This window comes from Petromyzon marinus, chromosome 5, assembly GCF_048934315.1.
Source record: "Petromyzon marinus isolate PM22_M1 ecotype Great Lakes invasive population chromosome 5, UKy_Petmar_22M1.pri1.0, whole genome shotgun sequence".
Lineage (NCBI taxonomy): Eukaryota > Metazoa > Chordata > Hyperoartia > Petromyzontiformes > Petromyzontidae > Petromyzon > Petromyzon marinus.
Window position 1 is genome coordinate 10,254,852 of NC_133671.1, and position 21,433 is coordinate 10,276,284.

Sequence of the window (21,433 nt, forward strand, 5' to 3'; positions counted from 1 at the left end):
GCACCCACCACTGCAATAACGCCACCGTTGATCAGAGTCCGTGAGGTAACGCGGGGCTGCCGGTCTCTCTAATCGTCATATAAACAGGTGTAGATGTGTGCATTCGCAGTGCTGGTTCCACTGTGAACTCGCGAGATACTTCAAATATGCGTAAAACTAAACACGGCGACGCGTGACTTCAAAGCGCTGTATTGGAATGCTGTTTTACCAAGCGGCGGGGCACCAATTGCGTTTAAAACAAAACACGGTTCTACATGGCTTAGCAGTGCTGCTTTTTGAGCAAAAATAAGCAAACGAAGGTACAGATCTAAACATAGCGCGACCATCGATGTTTCAAACAGCACCGGATTGGAACGACGTTCGGCGCTTCAGAACAGTTTACTTCAAAATATGATTTTATTATAAATATAGCAATTTATCCAACAAGGCATTTGAAGCAATGTACAATACAGTATTTTAATACCAACATACATTTTTTTTTTTTAGTTTGAAGGTTTTTTAAAGGAGCAAAAACATGTTAAATGAGCTATTATACAAGGCCCTATAATAACACCAGCTTAGGGAGAGAACTCGGGACTGAGTCAGCTCAACCTCGAGCTCTTTATGCACTTCCTAAGCAGAGCGGTTAAACAAAAAAAAAACACCCCACCAACAAGAAATGTTGGGATAATATATCCATAACATTTCCCAAAAGGGGAAAATATTCATAATAGATGAAGTTTCTGTCGATTGCCCTTCTTTATAGCAGAGAGAGGGCCATTGCGTGAAATGTCACTTAAAATGTTGTTTCCTCTTCGGTGCAGTGTGATTGACGGCTGCATTGGAGTTTGCATCGTTTGTTGCTTCGTGCACGGTTGTCGAAGCGATAACACCATTTGGTGTTTAATATTTTAAAAAAAAAAATGTACACACTTGTCATTGGTGAATGGAGCAAGCTCGGCGTTGGCTACTAATCTGCCAAGTGTTCACTGCAAGGCAGCACTGTTGCAGACCCTTAATGTCCTAAATAAATACGAAGTGGCTCAAAACAAAGCCCATGGCATCATATGGCCGCAGGGCCATCTATTCTATAGGCATCATACTCAATTTGCCAGTTTCTCCAGGCAAAAAAAATGCCCGTGAGCACAAAGGCTACCTTTTACAGACCAGCCGTCATCGGATGATGCACTTAAGCAAAATATCCAAGTAAAATTTAAACATGTGAGAACTGAATTAAAAGCATATGCGTTTCATATGCAAAGGCTGTGTGTTTGAACTGTGATCTGAATGCGACTCACATTTGACGCTTCTGCTTAATGAAAATCGTATACATCAGCTCACCTTTAATGAATGTGGACGCACACACTGTCAAGCAGCGGACAGGCCAAGCTTGTGACCACATTTTCTGAGACCAAAGAGTTTTGGGGCATGAACGGTTTTTCAGTCTCACGCGATGTGCGCAAGTGATACCACTGACTGTAATGTGACGTCAATGTGCAATCTACTTATTCAGCAGTCCATTCTGCAATCTTCCTCTGAACCTTACAAATAAAACACTATCCCTGTTCTGATGAAATCAAGATACTTTGGCCATTTCTTGGCGTAACAAAAAACAGATCTCTTTATCGATATTTGTAGCTCTTTAAGGACCCCCCCCCCCCCCCCCCACACAACATTTGTATACTAAGTTAAAGTTAGTGTTGAGATGAGCGTAATGTATGAGAACATCAAAAGCAGCTACCAGCAGTTGCCTTTTGAGAGATGCCATGTTTAACATGTTATGAGTGTCGATCCTTCAAGTGGTGTGTGTGTGCGTGTGTGCCCTTCGATCTCCTGGATAGAAAGTAATTTAATGTGCACCTATATCCACAGGCAGTACCTGTCTTCTTGTATCCACTCGCATAGAGGGAAACGCAACATAACCTTGTATTGTAAAAATATTACATGTCATTTGCTTATGAAATTTCCACAGGAACAAACAATCGTTACTGGAAGGCCATGCTGAATTACACGAAATTCACATGATGTGTTATCGTGCAATGCGATCTCTTTTTACGGAGTTTTTGCAAATATATTTAAATACTATGTGTGTACTGGAAATAGTAATGGATGTCAATAACCCATTTTTAAACCAAATAAGAGGTAACAGTGCAGCTCTGCAATGACATGCCCACGCCACTGTTAGTGGAAGCACCTCAATGAGAGATATTAATTGACCTACTCTTCCACGCTCCCTAGACGTCTTGGAAGCAGTGCGAGAACCCACACATCATCCCAATACACATGACCTGCCATCGACTCACTGTGGTGTAATCATGTATACTGCTGGGTGGACAGAGGCAAGGGCCGGATTCAAGAAACTTGACCATTGTTTCAACAAGGTATTTCCCCTGCAAGGTATCATATGACCGAATGGGAAATGTTTTCATATTCAATGCCATAGCAATGTCACTGTTTCATATCAAAACAAGCATATGCGCCGTCAATTACATTTCTGAATATCTTAGATCATGTGGCACTTTTTTTTTTACGAATGACAAGGCTACAACAGAGTACTAATAGCAGTGCTCCAGCTGTAGACTTTCTCCACTCTAGGTCTTCAAGTGGTGCCGACTGCAGCAATCCTGATCATATAATTGCATGTTTTCAAAGCGTACATCAAACATCAAAGCATCATGTTCCCAAATCTCAACGTATAGAAGATCAAGGTGTATTTGGTCAAACCACTAGGGTTACAAATTTCAGTTATAAAAACCTTAAAAATGGTCCGAATGTGCGCACACCCTATCGTAAGTGGTGTTGAGTGACTTAATAAGTGGGAGCATTAAAATGTTGCCTGCGGAGACGATACTCGTCGTCGTCCGTGGTATGTGGTGCCGCACCACTTAGTACCCTTGACATGGCATGTCACAATCGTACAACGAACTGAGGCCACAATTTGACATGCAAATAGAGAGCGAGGAACTGAACAAATCTCGATGTACGGCCAACAGTTTTTTCTGTGGCCTAATTTTTGGAGCCTCAGCGATATGAGATGAATGGATGCTTTGCATAAAAAAAACTTGGCATTTAGTGAGGCACTTTTTCTGGCGTAAGTTTCAAGCTGTACATTCAGAGTGGGCTACATTTTTTGACAACCGTGACTTGCTATGCGCCAAAAGTGCAGGGTGTGCCATCAGTCTGGACTTCGAAGGTGACTTTAAAAAAAAAGAGCAATCTCATGTGAAATAAAACATGCGAAATAAGGATGTGATACCAGTAATTTGTTTAAAAATATAATTTAAAAAGTGTTTTGCTTCTTTTTTGAACAAGAGTAATCACTCGTTGGCAAAGACAGTAATAATTGTTTGAAACTGATGATTTTCCAGCTTGCACCGATTCTTCAGCTACAGATCGGTTTTTGATTTAACATATGGATCAGAAACATGGTCATGAATAACAAGAGATCAGGATCAAGATACAAATGTCATCACGTCCAGGGCTGTTTATGCTAGCAACAAAAATGAAATAAAACCTCAATAGTTTTGATGATGACGATGATGGCGACGACGATTCGTTACCACGAGCACACATTCTACTGCCAATAAGCCGTGAGTCAAAGCTGAAAGACTCACAGTATTGCACAACAGAAGACGTCATTTGGTGTAACATGAGTTGAGTCAAGGGAACAATTTCTAAAGGCATCCGCTGTGTGAGTGCACGAGAGAACTGTGACTAGTACTGTGACTGTGACTGTCGACAGACGGGCAAAATGCACACCAGCACATACAGGACATTACTTGCGCACCACCCACGCATTCTGTAATGTCTGTGGAAACACCACCTGTGATCTCGACGCAGCTTTAACCAGTTGCAGTCAGCGTGTGGGGTTTTAAATGAGAGATGAGTGAGACGTAAAAAGAGCTGCTTGTTGATTCGGTGGTCTTGACATGCCGAGCGTTAAACGAAAGAGAGGAAGCCAAGGCAAAGGAGCTGCCTCATCCACGTATATCCCAATGCCACGTTTGCAGTCAATTAAAATCAAATTTTCCAACTTCCGTGACATGAGTCGTGAGGAGTAATTTCCTGCGGATAATTGGTATAAGTAACAACAAAATGGCAAATTATCACTATTTTCTGTCAGTTTTGCCAATTTTCATCCGATAATTCGACAGAAAATCAGTTTATGCTAACACCTCAATCGGCTCCTATACCCTGAGCACATTGCTGCTTAATCACTGTACTGTACTTGCACACATGATTGGCAAACTCAAACTTGGATAGCTGGAGTGATTAACGCCGTGTTAGATTTCACAGATGATCAGCGTCTCATGCATCACCTCTATCCAGCGACAGCACGTTCATGTAAACTTAATCAGTCACAACTTGTAGAACCACTCACAAAGGGGAGGACGTTGATCACTAAATTGTGATTACGTTTCTTCCAATTCAAAGTGGAGTACTTACACATCTGTTATCGACATCTGGCCAGCATAGAAGAGGAGCCTACCCCAGAGGAGCTATCTCTCGTGTGACACCTTCCATAAGCAGTGGTATGCATAAGAAATTGCAAGAATGCACCTTGATCTATTTTACACTGCCATTGTTTTGTTTACGATCCGATTTAGCAGTGAGAAGTAATGTTCTAAATGATCGTTTTACATCACAGTACTCCAGGGGACATTAGCAATCCCATTGATGTGCAGCTGTGTTGGAGCTGAACTGCCTTTCAGCGTCAAGAGACGAAAGGTCTTTGGGTTCACAACACCTTGATCATCATCATCATCACCACCACCACCACGGGCCGTGTACATTTGTACACAAGCTGAGTTGCACGATCTCCATCAAATAACACATAGTTTACATACCGAACAGTTATGCATGACAAGGCACGATGATACTTGGCAAGATGCACGTGAACATCCCCTTGTCAATACACTGCTTAGTGAGGGCCTCCCCAGGCTATGAGGCAGACATGACAGAACTTTACCACTCTCGTAAGTGTGGGTTAGGGAAGTCGGGGAGCATAGACGTGGTAGTACAGTACAGTATAGAGTACAGTACGATACTGCACACCCCTGTGCCGCCCACCACAGCCTATGACACCTGTTTTGCATGTTCGTCCACGCAAACACTATCCAGGCCAAACTCTGAAGAGTTTGGGCACCATTTCTCTGGTGATTAGGTTCATAGGCGCACGGTAATATGTATTAAGTTATATATTTCGTTTTAGCCTGCATATATTCGTTGATGGGTTATTCACTTTTACTTGTTAGAATATTAGTTTGTCTGACCTTGATGCACGTTCAGAGCCTTCGTTTAATATTAAATTACTTCCTTATACGAGTGTTAGTTGCGCATGCGCTCATTGCCAGTGAGACATTCTGAGTGGTAGGTGGCCAAACGAGAAAAACATAATGATATTGTTTTATCTTTTTACGACAAAAGTTCGGCTGTGGTTTGCAAAGAATGGTCACGTTGGGTTATTTGCAATGACTCGGCGCATTTAAAACGGCATTGGTGATGTTTGTGTGGTCTCGTAACCGTCCCGCAAAGCAAGATTTCCGATTCACCCACTGCCGCAATTCTGTTGCTACGGCAAATGTCAGCGAACGCACCTCCATTTAGCACGGTTGGCTACGCACGGTGCGAAAGAAGTTCAAAATACATACAAAAGTTTCAGGCTAATACCACATCGCTGCCTTGTATTATGGCGCACTTCATGACAACTGTTAAGAAAACACTGTGTCTGTAAAAAAACGTCGTCCGCAATCCTAAACTTGTAACCTTTTTTTGCGAATGTAATGGGTTTGTCCAACCCACTCATCGTAAATGTAAAAACTTACGAAACAAAGTATCTTAAATCTTGTCCAAATTGTTTGGACAAAAGCAATACAAAATGTCTGGTCTCTAAAAGGCACAATCTGGAATATATAATTTACCTCCAAGTTCCTGATGATAAATTGTACCTTTAAGCCTTGAGGTCACGTCCAAACTGTAAATATGGTACACATTTTAAATGCCCCTGGAAGATACACTGTGTGTAGTTTCCAAAACAGGAGATTATTTACTCATTCACTAAATGTCTACCAGATTCTGGAGTTCAGTACAAACCAGATGTGTCTTTTACCTTAGGGTTGTGGTATTGCATTACTTTTAAATACACGCATGAATACAATTTAGGCTGGTTTTCTTTGTAAAAGGTTCAGCATATTATACAGACGCACTATATAAATGTGGTACAGGCCAAACATTTTCAGAATTGTATTGCCTATACCACATTTATCATCCGATGTTTAAGCTACACATGGGCTCGCACTTTTAATAATATTTTCCAATATAACGATCTCTACCATAAATTCTATTACTCTGTATCGTTTGTACATACATATGGGGGCATCACAATACGCATCATGTTAATTGTTGTGTCGTTCCTCTCCCACCCCCCCCACACATTTCTCATTCTGGATACCTTACAAAAACAATCGTAACACATAACACTTGTTTGTATAAATTTGTAAAAAAAAAATGATGCGGCATTCGGTGGATACACCATTTAGAGCCCTGTTTTCATCGAGACGCCTGTGCTGGTGCTAAAGAGAAGAGCCCGACCGAGCGGGGCATCTTGAGCACACGACATCCCCAAGACAATCGGACCAAAGGAAAACAAAATCTCAATTTGCACAATCAATATGCACAACTGTGCGTTGTTTTTTTTGCACCCATCGCACGCAGTGCACGGCTGCAAATTGCTGTGTCAGTCTTCCAGAAATGCATGTACACATGCTTGTCACTTCAAAGCGTTTGCACGTATAAGCTACACGTATGGTCCGCTGGTACGTTTATATGCCCTGTAGTGTAGTGGTTTCAGTTTCAATTTTACATGCAGTAGGGCACACGCATATATATTTACGTATATTGTATAGCAATCTACAGAAGTGGCAGACACGAGACGACACGAGCTTGTTAGACAAATGCCGGCTGTTCGGCTATGGTCTCTGGGTGACCGGGAGGCGCATGTACGGCAAGCGAGGGAGACTTGTAATGCACTCCCCCCTTGCGCCCGGTCTGCCGAGACAACTTCTTGTTCCAGAGCATCTGCCACGACTGCAGCGTCTTAGAGCTCCAGATCCACATGCCGCTGGTGATGCCCACCACCAGCGACATGAACACCTTGAGCAGGTAGACCTCGATGGAGGGGATGGACTGGACAGCCGTGCAGTCGGGCGTCTGGTTGCCCTGCGCAGCCCTGCACTTGGAGGCCACTGCGAGGGTCCTCCAGCTATCAGCGTTGTACCACTCGTAGAAGTAGCAGGCGATGACGCAGGTCGCCGGCACGGAATAGAGAACGGAGAAGACGCCGATCTTCACCATGAGTTTCTCGAGTTTCTCCGTGTCCGTGCCGCCCGTGCGCATCACGCGGCGGATGTCGAAGAGTGCGACGAGCCCGGCCAGGATGAACGACGTGCCCAGGATGAGGTAGCAGGTGAGGGGGACGATCACGAACCCCGCCAGCGCGTTGGGGCTCATGAGTCCGCCCACGTAGCACAGGCCCGTGAGCTCCTCGCCTGCAACCTTGATGCGACACGGTGGCAACATTGGTTGGGTGTTACACATGTCGACGAGTTGTAGACACGTATCACCAGACACGTGTGTGTGTGTGTGTGTGGTAAAGATGAGAGCACAGCAGATGCGTGACGTCTCTAATCTGCAGATTTTAGGCATGTATGGAAAATGAAAGTGACATTCTGAAACCAAAACGTTGTACATGATCTTCAAGCTTCTATACATGTCACAAAAATAAATTGTCCTCCATAACTATTTTAACTCCATTATAAAGTGACAACCCTATAACCAGATGACGGCCCAGTGAGAACAAATATCTTGTTCAAGGAAGAGCTGGGACAAACAAACAAATACTGTACAAGTATTAATACACAGCATATATACACGTAGAGTGCACCCCCAAGTAATGAATATCATCAGATAGATAATGCACACTACCGCAATGGGCAAGACATTTACTGTACAGTACTTGGATTTGATACTTCATAGGCCAATCATCACATGTATATAAAGAAAAACCTTATTTTTCACCACTGATCTTGACACCCAGTGCAGGACAGCATACAACATTTGACAAGAAGCAAACTGCCAGGGCAGGGGAGGGACATATAACATCAGCAATTCCCACGAAACATCACGCGGAATACACCTTCACTAAAACCAGAGGATGGAATTGGGGAGAGCGCGGACCTTGCGTAGGCCCAGGATCACGATGGTCTGCACGGCTGGAAGCGCCCAGGCGGCCAGGTGGAAGTAGCTGCTCTTGGCCTCGATCGCCTCGTGCCCCCACTTGATGCCGGCAGCCAGGAACCACGTGAAAGTGAGCACGACCCACCAAACGGACGCAGCCATGCCGAAGTAGTAGAGCAGCAGGAAGACGAGCGTGCAGCCCGTGCTCTCGAGGCCCGCCTGGATGATGTAGGCACTGCCGCTGTCATGGTCGCACGCGATGCTGGACGCGCCGGCGAACAGGCGCACGAGGAACGCCACCGAGTGCAGGCAGTAGCACATGGAGAGGAAGATGATGGGCCTCTCCGGGTACTGGAAACGCGACGAGTCGATGGCGAAGGTGAGCACGGTGAAGGCGCTGGAGGCGAAGCAGAGCGCGGACCATACGGCGAGCCACACTGACGCGAACCGCTTGTCGGCGCCGCTCCAGTACACGTCCATGTCGGGCCCGCAGCGCGGCGCGCACGACTTGCTGCGCTCCACGTAGTGGAACTTGCTCGGGTTCTCGCACGACGTCGGGGAGCCGCTCCTGGGGGGAGGCGGATGAGGCTGCACGCCCTTGCTGTCGTCGCCGCGACCCAGGTTCATGGTGGGCTTGTACGAAGACGGCACGGACGCCCTGCCGCCGGGCGGCTGCGCGCCCTGGTTCGGAGACCCCGTGTGCTGCGGGTGGCTGCTGCTGCTGCTACCGCCGCCGCCGCCGCCGTGGAGCGGAGGTGCCAGCGGCGCCAGTGGGAGTCGGTCGTGAGGTTCACCTCCACCTGCCGCACCGGTTCCTCCTCCTCCTCCACCTCCTCCTCCGCCACCGGTCCCTCCTCCTCCACCTCCTTCATCGTCGTCCGCCGCCGGCGCCTCCATGCACAAGGCGCTGGGGTCGTGGCGCGTTGGCAGGCGGGCGCAGTCGAGCGCGTCGGGCCAAGCGAAGTTGAACTGCTCGAGGACGGGCGCGCATCGCTGACGCACGGCGCGGCACATGGGCCGGCACGCCGGGATGGGCTGCGACACCTGCTCGCTGCACATGGGCGCGTACACGGAGCACAGGAAGAATCGCAGGTGCACGTGGCAGCCGTATTCGACGAGCGGCGCGAACTCGTGCAGCTTGATGGCGGCCTCCTGCTGCTCCTCGTGTCCCAGCGAGTTGGGCAGCCGCGTGGTGTTGTAGCCGATGCCCAGGCACATGGGGATCACGATTGGCTGACACCTGCCCTGTTGGAATTGCTGCTGCTGTTGCTGCTGCAGGTGTGCGTGCTGTGGGAGCTGTTGTTGTTGTTGCTGCTGCTGCTCTTGCTCTCGGCCCAAAGAGGTCCGCTCGGTGTCTGACAACGCCGCGTTGAGTCGCGCGCAGTGGATGAGGAGCAGAGCCAGAGGCACGGGCGCCCAGGGGCCACGGAGATTTCGCAGCATTTTCCGTGCCGTGTGCCGTCCTCTCTGGGCGTGAACGCGCGCGCACGCGCGCGCCTCTCTCAACTGTTGTAGCCTCGTGCACCCCCGCGTGTGTGTGGCAGTGTCTGACCAACGCTCTCAACTAGTTGGGGTTCAGCACTGAGTACACAAAGTGCGCGCAGGCAGTGCGTAAAAGTTAGCGCGCATGGTGGGTTCGAGTGCGCGACTCCCTCCCCCTCCTCCAAGCCGCGGCTGTCCCCAACCCTGCCTTTCTGCCTCCTCCTCCTCCCCCCAGCAACAATAAATAGTGCTTCTTCTATGGCCACAACGTTAGCGGTGGAAGCGGAGGGCGCTTTAAAAGGTCGGGCTGCATTCACACCCGACAAATGGTGCGCAAAGCGTCTCGGTCGCTAATAGCCGGCGATCAATGCGCGCACAAAGCCGTCTCGGCGTGACCAATTTCAATTTCAGTCCCTTTTTCTATTCCCTCTCGCAGTCCCCAGCCCAGTGGAGTTCTCCTCCCCGTGCTCCGCCTGCACCACCACCACTACCCTCCCCACTCCCCCTGGGCGCACACCAAGCCAGCTAACCAACCCCCGTCATCACCATCACCCACCCAACCCCACTCACCCTCACTCACTTCCATCTCTTCCTTGTCTTCTCTTTTGCTGATACTTTACGCTCTTCTGAAAATGCCCCACCCACCCCCTCCACCACCAAAAACGTCTCCGCCTAGACCCCCCCACCGCCCTCGTCACCTCCTCCTCCTCCCCCATCGCGGACAAAGAAAAACACACAAGTTTCACAGCGCGGCGTAGGTGTGCGTGTTGCGTGCGATTTCCAACCACTCCATCATCGTTCCTCTCCGCGCGAACGTCGAACATGTCATGCGAAGTTCTCGCGCGTGTCCACCGCCTAGGTAGACTCGGCCTGACATGGGGTGAATCCTACCTGGTGAAAACGGCGTTGCGAACGACAGCAACCGTGCGGATCTACAAAGACATGCGGAGGGCGTTGCGCGCGAGCGCGAGTTTGGAAGTTGTTGGCTTCGGATCAGCCGCAGCCTTTTTAAACGTGGGTGGCTCGCTAACAGTAACGGAACTTGTCTCTGCGCGTAAGTGCGTGCGGAGCAGTGACTGCGAAACCGGCGACCCGAATTCGTTTCCATCTCACGGCCAACACCGGAGACGATCATCTGAATCGCGCCCTGGACTTACCCCGAGGTCGACTCAGCCTCAAAGGAGTACCTGGCGTGTTAACGTCGCCACTAGGGAGACAAAGGAGTACCTGGCGTGTTAACGTCGCCACTAGGGAGACAAAGGAGTACCTGGCGTGTTAACGTCGCCACTAGGGAGACAAAGGAGTACCTGGCGTGTTAACGTCGCCACTAGGGAGACAAAGGAGTACCTGGCGTGTTAACGTCGCCACTAGGGAGACAAAGGAGTACCTGGCGTGTTAACGTCGCCACTAGGGAGACAAAGGAGTACCTGGCGTGTTAACGTCGCCACTAGGGAGACAAAGGAGTACCTGGCGTGTTAACGTCGCCACTAGGGAGACAAAGGAGTACCTGGCGTGTTAACGTCGCCACTAGGGAGACAAAGGAGTACCTGGCGTGTTAACGTCGCCACTAGGGAGACAAAGGAGACCGGGCGTGGTGCTGGCCACCCACCCACCCCCTCGTGTACCGTGGCGGGATTCGTAGGGTGCTCGCTGACAGCACTTGCCCCAACAGTCTGTTAAGCCTTTGCGGGGGATCTTTGTATTTGTGTGCAGACGGGCCCGAGAGGCGATCTCGACGGGGTATGTCTTTTGGAAGGGGGGGGGGGGTGTGGAGTCTAGTGATCTAAAGGGGCGCACAATGAGCCTTTATGCGCTTATAAAGGCGGCGAACAGTCACTGTTCCACCCAGCTCTGGCTGTTTAACAGAAGACTTTACTTTTCATCCTTATTATTTTAAGTTTTATACTTTTACTTTTTTTCGATAACTCTTCAATAGTTCGTTGTGACCGTCAGTTGTTCCGCTTCATTGATAAGGCCACTTTTAAAGAATGCACGTGCTCCATATGTTGATCCACCGTTTGGTGAATCACGTGGACGGCATTCGTCGTATGTTTTGTATAAATATCATGGAACTGCGGCAGATACAGATGCGCCCTTCTCACAATATTTACACAAGTTTGTTTATGCAATAACTTTGCGCGCGCGTGTGCGCATAATTACTGCCGACACGGATTTGTAATTTATGGATTAATAGTCAAGCAAACGTTGACCACACGTCACGCGGAATAACTTCCAAACACCGTGTATTTACAAAACCACTGTATGTGTTTAGATTTGGACCCCCGAAAGCGATACGCATTTTTTTTCAACCATTGTATGGCAGAACAATAGGGTGTCCATGTACAGCAGTGTACAGACCTTGCCTACACAGCCTGGTGTGAGTTCCCAGCTGCCCGTGTCTATTGACACTGGGATTACCTAAAGGTCCATTGTCCTGCTGTTGCCATTTGGGCTCCCATCGGCTACTCTGGGCTGGCTTTTGATGAGCGTTTTCTTGGCATTTACGTGCATTGTACTGGCGTTAAAAAGCAGCCCGTTCTCGTACCCCCATGTCGTCATACAACCCCATAGCTGCACCTTCCCACAGTATTGTCATGAACATGCTGAATTCTAGCCTTTAATTGTGTGACGCACATTCATCTTAGACGCGCTGGCCAGATGCCAGAAGAGACGAAGCAGTGTGAGCCTCCAGTTTATGACTACGCCAACGTTGTGGTAGTTACTCGTAATAGGCAGCAAGGAATTCCTATTGTTGATATTCGTTTCAAAGTCTGAGCAATGGAACATAAACGATAGTCGGAGGTATCGTGGTTATAATAATGGAGGTATATGTCTACTTTTCGTAGCCCATTGTTCGAAGATCTCTTTTCTGTACGTATGTAACCGTCATCACCCATCTTCTATCCACTGCTGGATAAAAGCCTCCCCCCATGCCGCTCATGGCCATGCGATGTTACGATCCAGCTCACTTCTGAACATTCACTTAATAACGCGGTTGCTCCATCTCCACGGTATGCAAATCTTCTTTTTGGCTTCCACTCTGTCAACACTCTCATCCGTTGTCATCCACGCCATACCTGGCGATATGCGCTATGTGTCGAATTAAACAAAAAAAGTCATTCCGTACGCACAATGGTATTGAAGGACGACAAACTGAACGCAAAAAAGCAGTTCTCGAGAAAATCGTTTTCAATCTCAATTTAAAAGCGCATCGCTCCAATGGCTTTTTAAATCGGAAGGAAACGCGTTCAAGACGCATTCGAAAGTTCACGCTGCAGTGACCGTCTTTGTCTGATGGTGAGCCGAGGTTAGCGCACTGCACTATGGACCCAGAGACCCGAGTTCGAATACGGGACATTTGAACTGCTCCTGGAACTGCTCCTCCCTCCACGGCACCAACCCGCATTGACGAGCATTGGTGAAGCGCGGTCAAGCAATCCTCACGACCGACACGGTGTGTGGGCGGGGGCGGGGAGACCTTCATCCAGCAGTGGATACATCTCTCCCCAAGGAGCATAATCCATCGTGTGAGCTCTGCTCATCCTCGCGGCGGCTTTTGGCGTCCCATCAAAGACGGCCACTGCACTATGCATTGTGCAGTGGCCGTCTTTGATGGGACGCTCTTCCTTCCGGTATTAGGAAGCTACTGGAGCTATGCACTTTTAATTCCAGGTTGAGGCTGATTCCTATAGAAGTGCTTTTTGTGTTTAGTTTGTTGTCCTTCCCCCGCACCTCCGACGAGCACGCTTGGGGATTGTACAGTGCGAAAGAAGTTCAACATGCATAAATCTTGTCAGATTGTAAAAAAAAACATGCATTCTAAAATAGGAAACATTTTATGATACTTTACGAACATCATATTGTGCTCGTATACAACATTTGCCAAAAATGTCCCTAGTGAGCCTCAAGGTTTTGTCAGGGAGGGGGTCCTGCATTGTGGTGTTTATTCAATTCCAATTTTGAGCATTGCCACAAGAAATCCCACCACGTTTACGCACAGACAGATTCAATAATCCACCACTGTCATGCCATCTCCTCGCCGCCTCGCAATGATGCACTTCACAACAATCGTCCTGTTTCTGAGTCTCTCAAGCGCCTTCCACGCAGAATGGTGAAAGGTGAACGTTATCAGGAAGTCACGACTGAACCCGCAGATTTGTATCCAAGCAGAGAACACGTTTCATTCAATAACAAACTTTTCTTTGGTTTCAGTTCATGAAACATTTGGGGGCGAGCAAGGGGTGCCACTTCTTTAGTTGTGTATGGTTATGAGTTAGACGGTTAGGGTCACTGTTAATAGTTTAGGTGTTAGGGTTAAGGGGTTAGCGTTTTGGGGTTATGGGCAGGGTTAGGGTTTGTGGTTAAGGCGGTAGGGTTTAAGGTTCGGGTGTGTAGGTGATAAGGCCAGCAGCAGCTAAGACCGCTGCTACGACTGCCTTTCCTGCTGCACATCCTCCACGGCACAGCCTTCTTCTCCTCAGCCTCACTATTCCTATTATTCTTATTGATGCACGCGTGTGGCGGCTTGCTTAGAGGCACGAGATCGCCCGTGCGTCTTCACTGCCTCGCGCACACGCTGTTGTTGCGTTTGCGGGACCCCAGGTGCATGGGGTGAGGTGTTAGCGGTGCCATGCGGAGCGTTATTGGCGACAAACAACAAACGGGGTCCCCATGCCCCCCGCCCCTCATCAATTGCGCCTCTGTGCACTCCAAACTTGTCCGCTCTCTCTCTCTCTCTTACTCTCCCCTCCCTTCCTCTCGCTTGCCGCTTCCCAGCCCGGGTTCACTGAAGCCAGCGGGGAGCCGGCACTCACGCACAGCAGCACCTCTCTACGGATGGCTGCTCCTTTTGGAAAGACACAGAGAGCCACGGAAGCAGAGAGAAGGGGAGAGAGAGAGCAATCTCGCTCAACTCCAAAAAACACACACTCTCTCTCTCTCTCTACCTACCTACCATCAATCTCTGCACGATGAGAGGTCACTCTTTTTATTTTGCTGCTCCTCACATTCCACAGCGGTCTCACGTGCGATTGCCGTAGGTCTGTAGGAGACACAACTCTCGATTGAACCGATCCATTCTTTTTGTTTGATAAAATGTAACTGTTGTATTGGGCATGTTTTTTTTTTCTCTTTGCTTATTTATCCAAAGTAAGTTTGGCACGCTTAATGTACACGTGTAATATGTGTGTGTGTGTGTCTGAGCGGCGACTCTGTCAGTGTAAGTGTTCGATTAAAACTTTTGAAGTTCGGTGAAAAATACACACCCCATGTGTCAGACGGTTTGCCCTCTAGCATGTGGAAATGTGTGCTCGCAGGCACTTATTCTCTAACCAAACCGCCGTAATGCTTTACAAAGTAGCGCACACTTTTCCACGAAGAAACTTTAATTGAACTTCGGAGCCACCCTGCCAGCGTGACGCCTATGAAGTTTGCACATAATCGCCAATGCGTAGGTGTTTGTAGAAAGTTATCGGCGTTCCGGTATCCGTGCACGACCGTTCAAACCCGTGTATTTTTTGGACATGCCGGCATTTTTGCACAAGGAAGAAGGCGTTCCGCGAAACTTGAGCATGGTTTGCGAGTGCTGTTGGTTCGTCCCCAGGCCACTCGTTAAGCTTGTATCTCTGCGCTAGACGACTCCATAACCTGAAAAACATTTTGCACCCTCCCACACCCCCCCCCCCCCCTCTAAAACCTCGCTCACTTTGTATTCAGGCCATGGCCTCGCATTCGTGTGGCGCTTCCTCCGTGGAAATTGTGATAAATGCGCTCGGTGGGGGGCTCTGACACTTGAAATGCAGTCCCCTAGTGGGAATTGTGATGGAGCATATGAGAATGTTCAAGCTGGCCTTTAGCCACATTTATCCCACGCGCTAAAAAGAGAGACTCACACACAGACACACACACACACACGCGTAAACACACACACACACGAGAACTTGCACAAAGAGTACAAAACACGTATATGTGCACACACACACACACGCGCGTGTATATTCATGCGATAGAGCACACACAGGGGAATATGTGTAAGAGCACACAGCAGAGATCTCCCTTCGGCCATTTCGACTCTGCTGAGGAGTCCTAAGAACAATAAAGCTGGTACACAATTGCGTTGTTGTCTTTCTGCTGTCCAAATTTAAAATGTTAATCTTTGTTCTTTTTATCTGTTTTGGCCAATCGCAGGGGCAGTGTGTGGGGGGGGGGGGGGGGAAATCTGCGCAAAATGGCGATGTCATCTCGAAATGCACATCATGCTGAGATTCCTGTTATGTTTCGCTCGTTTTTTTTTTAGGGTGGTGGGGGGAAGTTTTGGGTGTACAGCTTTATGTCCTTTTGCAGAAAAATGTTGCTAGCGAGCACCTATTCATGCCGGCGCGGCGTACGAGGAGGGGGGTTGGTGTCGCTAGTACCCCACGTCTGGCCGCCTTTGTTTCCCACAGTACTGATATAATTTCCCATCGCATCAGGTATTCATTTAAGGCGCGAGTTAACCCAGGAGAGGCCCAGACCCAGGATGAAATATCCGCCATTGACACAAACGCACACAGCCAACACAGAAGCCGCTCAGAGGCACAGGAGAGACCACACAACAAAAGCTCGTGGTTGAAGCACAGCCCCAGGCAAAAAGGACAAATTCGGCTCCACAAACAGAGCCGGGGTGTCTTCTTGTTGGCGTTTGTTTACAATATTTACATTGTAAATAAACACTTGTAAAAAAAAAAAGAACCCGTTCTCGCATTTGTTTAACTCGGGTGCTCACAGCGTGCTGCATCTGTTACCAGTTCTTTGAGAATACTTGAGCAACTTTGTGTGTGTGTGTGCACGTGTGCCAGTGAGTGGCCTCCACATTGGAGCCTACCCTCGGTGCACCGCAGTGACAGTGCAGCGATTAAACAGCCAGTGCTGTGCACGGACAGGTTTCATGGAACAGATTAAAGAGGGATCTGAGATTTTAATGGGTTTTTATTGTTGTTGTTGTTGTTGTTGTTTTGTTTTACCACTACTATTGTGAGGGGCATGTGAAGAACGCGCTGCTTCGGAGGGCATTTATGTCTTGTGGGACTTGGGAAGTGGGAATACTTGCTGTGTAAAATCATTTATGAGCAGAGCTCCATTCTGTCTCCACATACAAGTATATACAGTGAGGGAAAAACGTATTTGATCCCTTGCTGATTTTGTACGTTTGCCCACTGACAAAGAAATGATCAGTCTATAATTTTGATTGCAGGTTTATTTGAACAGTGAGAGACAGAATAAGAACAAAAACATCCAAAAACGCATGTCAAAAATGTTATAAATTGATTGGCATTTTAAAGAGGTAAATGAGTATTTGACCCCTCTGCAAAACATGACTTAGAACTTGGTGGCAAAACCCTTGTTGGCAATCACAGAGGTCAGACGTTTCTTGTAGTTGGCCACCAGGTTTGCACACATCTCAGGAGGGATTTTGTCCCACTCCTCTTTGCAGATCTTCTCCAAGTCATTAAAGTTTCGAGGCTGACGTTTGGCAACTCGAACCTTCAGCTCCCTCCACAGATTTTCTATGGGATTAAGGTCTGGAGACTGGCTAGGCCACTCCAGGACCTTAATGTGCTTCTTCTTGAGCCACTCCTTTGTTGCATTGGCCGTGTGTTTTGGGTCATTGTCATGCTGGAATACCCATCCACGACCCATTTTCAATGCCCTGGCTGAGGGAAGGAGGTTCTCACCCAAGATTTGACGGTACATGGCCCCGTCCATCGTCCCTTTGTCCTGTCACCTTAGCAGAAAAAACACCCCCAAAGCATAATGTTTCCACCTCCATGTTTGACGGTGGGGATGGTGTTCTTGGGGTCATAGGCAGCATTCCTCCTCCTCCAAACACGGCGAGTAGAGTTGATGCCAAAGAGTTCCATTTTGGTCTCATCTGACCACAACACTTTCACCCAGTTGTCCTCTGAATCATTAAGATGTTCATTGGCAAACTTCAGACGGGCATGTGTATGTGCTTTCTTGAGCAGGGGGACCTTGCGGGCGCTGTAGGATTTCAGTCCTTCACGGCGTTGTGTGTTACCAATTGTTTTCTTTGTGACTATGATCCCAGCTGCCTTGAGATCATTGACAAGATCCTCCCGTGTAGTTCTGGGCTGATTCCTCACCGTTCTCATGATCATTGCAACTCCACGAGGTGAGATCTTGCATGGAGCCCCAGGCCGAGGGAGATTGACAGTTCTTTTGTGTTTCTTCCATTTGCGAATAATCGCACCAACTGTTGTCACCTTCTCACCAAGCTGCTTGGCAATGGTCTTGTAGCCCATTCCAGCCTTGTGTAGGTCTACAATCTTGTCCCTGACATCCTTGGGGAGCTCTTTGGTCTTGGCCATGGTGGAGAGTTTGGAATCTGATTGATTGATTGCTTCTGTGGACAGGTGCCTTTTATACAGGTAACAAGCTGATATTAGGAGCACTCCCTTTAAGAGTGTGCTCCTAATCTCAGCTCGTTACCTGTATAAAAGACACCTAGTAGCCAGAAATCTTTCTGATTGAGAGGGGGTCAAATACTTATTTCCCTCACTAAAATGCAAATCAATTTATAACATTTTTGACATGCGTTTTTCTGGATTTTTGTTGTTGTTATTCTGTTTCTCACTGTTCAAATAAACCTACCATTAAAATTATAGACTGATAATTTCTTTGTCCGTGGGCAAACGTACAAAATCAGCAGGGGATCAAATACTTTTTTCCCTCACTGTATATAAATAAATGTTTAGTCCACACCTCTTGGGCTTTTGAAACCAATATTATCCAGCAGCGTTTGTTTAAGCACGAAAACTCGGTTCGGAGTTTGACTTTCTGGGTACAATGAGTTTGTACACAATATCAAAACCGGCATGTGTATAGCCCATTAGTCAATCCATTGCTGGATGACAGCAACCTCACCATACAAGCAGTGAGGGCTATTTGACCATACTTCACCATGCTGGTCAGTGTGGGTTGAAGGTGGGAACACAAAAAAAGTGGATTTGGCAGCACTGCCCTCTGCTGCCCACAACGCCGACGAGGCTACTACACCTGCTTGTTGTTATTGGTGGTAGTCCTTTTAAACGCTACGCAGGCTCAAAGCTGCTTAGCTTCTGAGCTCTGACTCGAGAGATCGGGTGCATTCTGGGTGGTTTTGGTTATAGGTGGCTCTGGGCCTCACACGTTCACAAACCCGCCACTGTTCAGTACGGACCATGGATAACAAAGCATTGAACTCATTCGTCAATAACAGCCTGGCCTTGAAAGGAAGACTATAGAGTAGGCGACCTTTTTGGCGGTGTCCATTGTTTCAAAACGTTGCCTATCTTATATATATGTGCAACGGTGAAGCCAGCGTAATTAGCCAATGTGTTTGTGCTTGTGCACCACTGTCAAGGCAGGATAAACAAAATGACGTGTTCAATGGAGCTAGATACATAGTGGGGAGGCCTTCATCCAGCAATATATTATCAAAGGGCTTTACATTATCATTATTGTCATTTTTACTCTGTGCTAGCTTCGTTTTCGTATGCATGCTATAAACAGTAATTGTTGTACACTGTCGACTGTGAAGATAACCTTAAATTAAAAGCGTTAGGCTAAAATTGAAATCTACTTCGGGTTAGGGGCGTTGCATAAATGACGTCACGCGATTTTGGACGATTTTTGACCCCCCCCTCCCTTCGTCACACGGCGTCACAAAAAGTCAGGCCCCCCCTCAAATATGACGTCACAAAGCTCTGCCCCACCCCCCCCAAATAAAACATGCTTCAAATCTCTTTAAACTATTGTCATTGTAGTGCGTGTTTAATGTGGTGCTGCACTCTGATGTTGTAGGAGAAAACATTTATTAAAAAGTCTATTTAATTAAGTAGAACGTGTTGTGTATATTTATTTAAACTGGCGCATTTTGATGTGACGTCACATTTCTCAACCCCCCTCCTCGTCCCACATCGTCACAAATGCCTGACCACCCCCCCCCCCCAGGTGCGTGACGTCATTTATGGACGGCCCCTTACTGCCCTGGTGTAGGATCGTGGTATCCAATTCATTCAATTGATACTGTGCCATTTTATCATTACACCTTTTTAAATATGAATGCGCTACTATGATAGTGGAATATTACTGCAGTCTACTTTGAACTAAGAAAGGAATTGCAAGTGGACTAGTGCTCCATGACAATGCCGCTTCTTAGTTTTTGCGGTTGTGGATTGTGAGAGGTTGAGGGCACTGTTCAACGCTCTGCCTTGTGTGACGAGGTGTGAAACTTTTACCACTCAGTAGCCTCACAGTGAGGCGAGGTGGTGGTATGTATGTTGAACTTCCTTTGCACCGTACGTGCGGTGGTTAACAATAGCACAGTGTGCTACGATCCCAACTCCTTTGCTATTCTGCGTTGATCCACAGCAGTGAAGTATGGCCAAACAACCCCCGTGATTGCCACGGCATGGAGCGGCCTTCAAAAAAGTAAGCATCCCCTTTTATAAAACTTTGCATGAGGCAGGGCTCATCGCCTTTGCTGGAATTGAGCCAGTGGTGGAAATTCCACATTTCTAGGGTGTCCATCTGGAATTCACTCCCAACCTCTCGCCGATGAATTATTACTCATCACGCAAATTTTTTTTTCCGGTTTTGATTTGGCCTTTGCAATATAGGATTTATTGTAAAACATGAAACTATTTTGTGGATATATATAAAAATGAAAAAATGTGCATATTTTTTCTACTTTGTAATGCATTTGGTTGGATATTATGCAGCACAATGAGCTATTTACCCCATAGACCTGACTTCAATAGTGGCCTCTGAAGCCAACATTTTTAACAATTTATGATCATGTCACCCGCACACAATGCTCCCCTCCCGCCTCAGTGTCGTGGGATCTCTGTAGCGGGCAAAGCCAGGAGACGGAAGACAGGATGCTTTATGTGCCTGTGAAGGACAGCTCACTTTTTTTGATAAAAGAAGATAAAAGACCGCCGTATTGAAAGTCGCAAAGAACCGTGGAGGCAAGTGCTGCTAGGGTGCACTTGTGTCTTGGCCTGGCATGTGAGTGAGTGGGAGGGTGGGTGGCCAGCCACCACGCATGGCCGCCTTCAATTCGAGCGCAGGACCTCACAACACACAGCGCAACCCCTCGCACGCAATTATAATGGAGTCGATCCACAATCGGAAGGTTGCAAGTTCAAATCCCCCATTGGGGGGTCGGCTGGGCCCATCGCCGTGACGCAATCGACAAACCGAGCAACGCAGCTTCCGTGGGAAATTAACAGCGGTTGTCTTATGGAGAGAATGGCCACGTGGGAAGAATGCCAAACGTTTCCACCTCTGCGGCGGGACCACCGCAGTGCTTATTTACGCCGGGGAGAGTGTGAACACCGGCGACTTATTGGAGACGAGTGGGGGGAGATGGCATGGGGAGACGGAGGGGGTGATGGCAGGGGGCAGGGAGGAACACAGCACAAGGATGAAGTTTGGTGTGTGTGGCACGCCGAGTTTGAGTCAATAGTTCAGGTCAAGTACGAGTGGGAATTTAGAAGCGCAGCATAGGCAAGGCCGTTCTCCAAACAGGTCCTTCTCAAGAGCAAGAACCAACACTTTTTAGCTCTGGAACGATTCATGGTGGAAAATGGACAGGAATTCCATTGGTGTCAAACGGCAATGTGGAATACAGGTGATTGATAGACAAAATTCATGCAGTTTCTTGCTTTAAAAGGAAGCCTAAATATTATCTGCA

General features: G+C 47.8%; 1 protein-coding gene and 1 long non-coding RNA gene across 2 annotated transcripts in view; one reads left to right on the top strand and one right to left on the bottom strand.

The window, feature by feature from the left end:
- The window catches only part of LOC116939051 (uncharacterized), a 123,099-nt gene that overhangs the window by 48,792 nt on the left and 52,874 nt on the right, over positions 1–21,433 (top strand). The window lies entirely within an intron of this gene.
- Positions 899–10,188, bottom strand: LOC116939050 (frizzled-9-like). The gene is made up of 2 exons (XM_032946935.2): positions 8,215–10,188; positions 899–7,533 (listed from the first exon to the last, which is right to left on the bottom strand). The coding sequence occupies exons 1-2, from the start codon at positions 9,655–9,657 to the stop codon at positions 6,925–6,927; spliced, it is 2,052 nt and encodes a 683-aa protein (XP_032802826.2). The 5' UTR covers positions 9,658–10,188; the 3' UTR covers positions 899–6,924.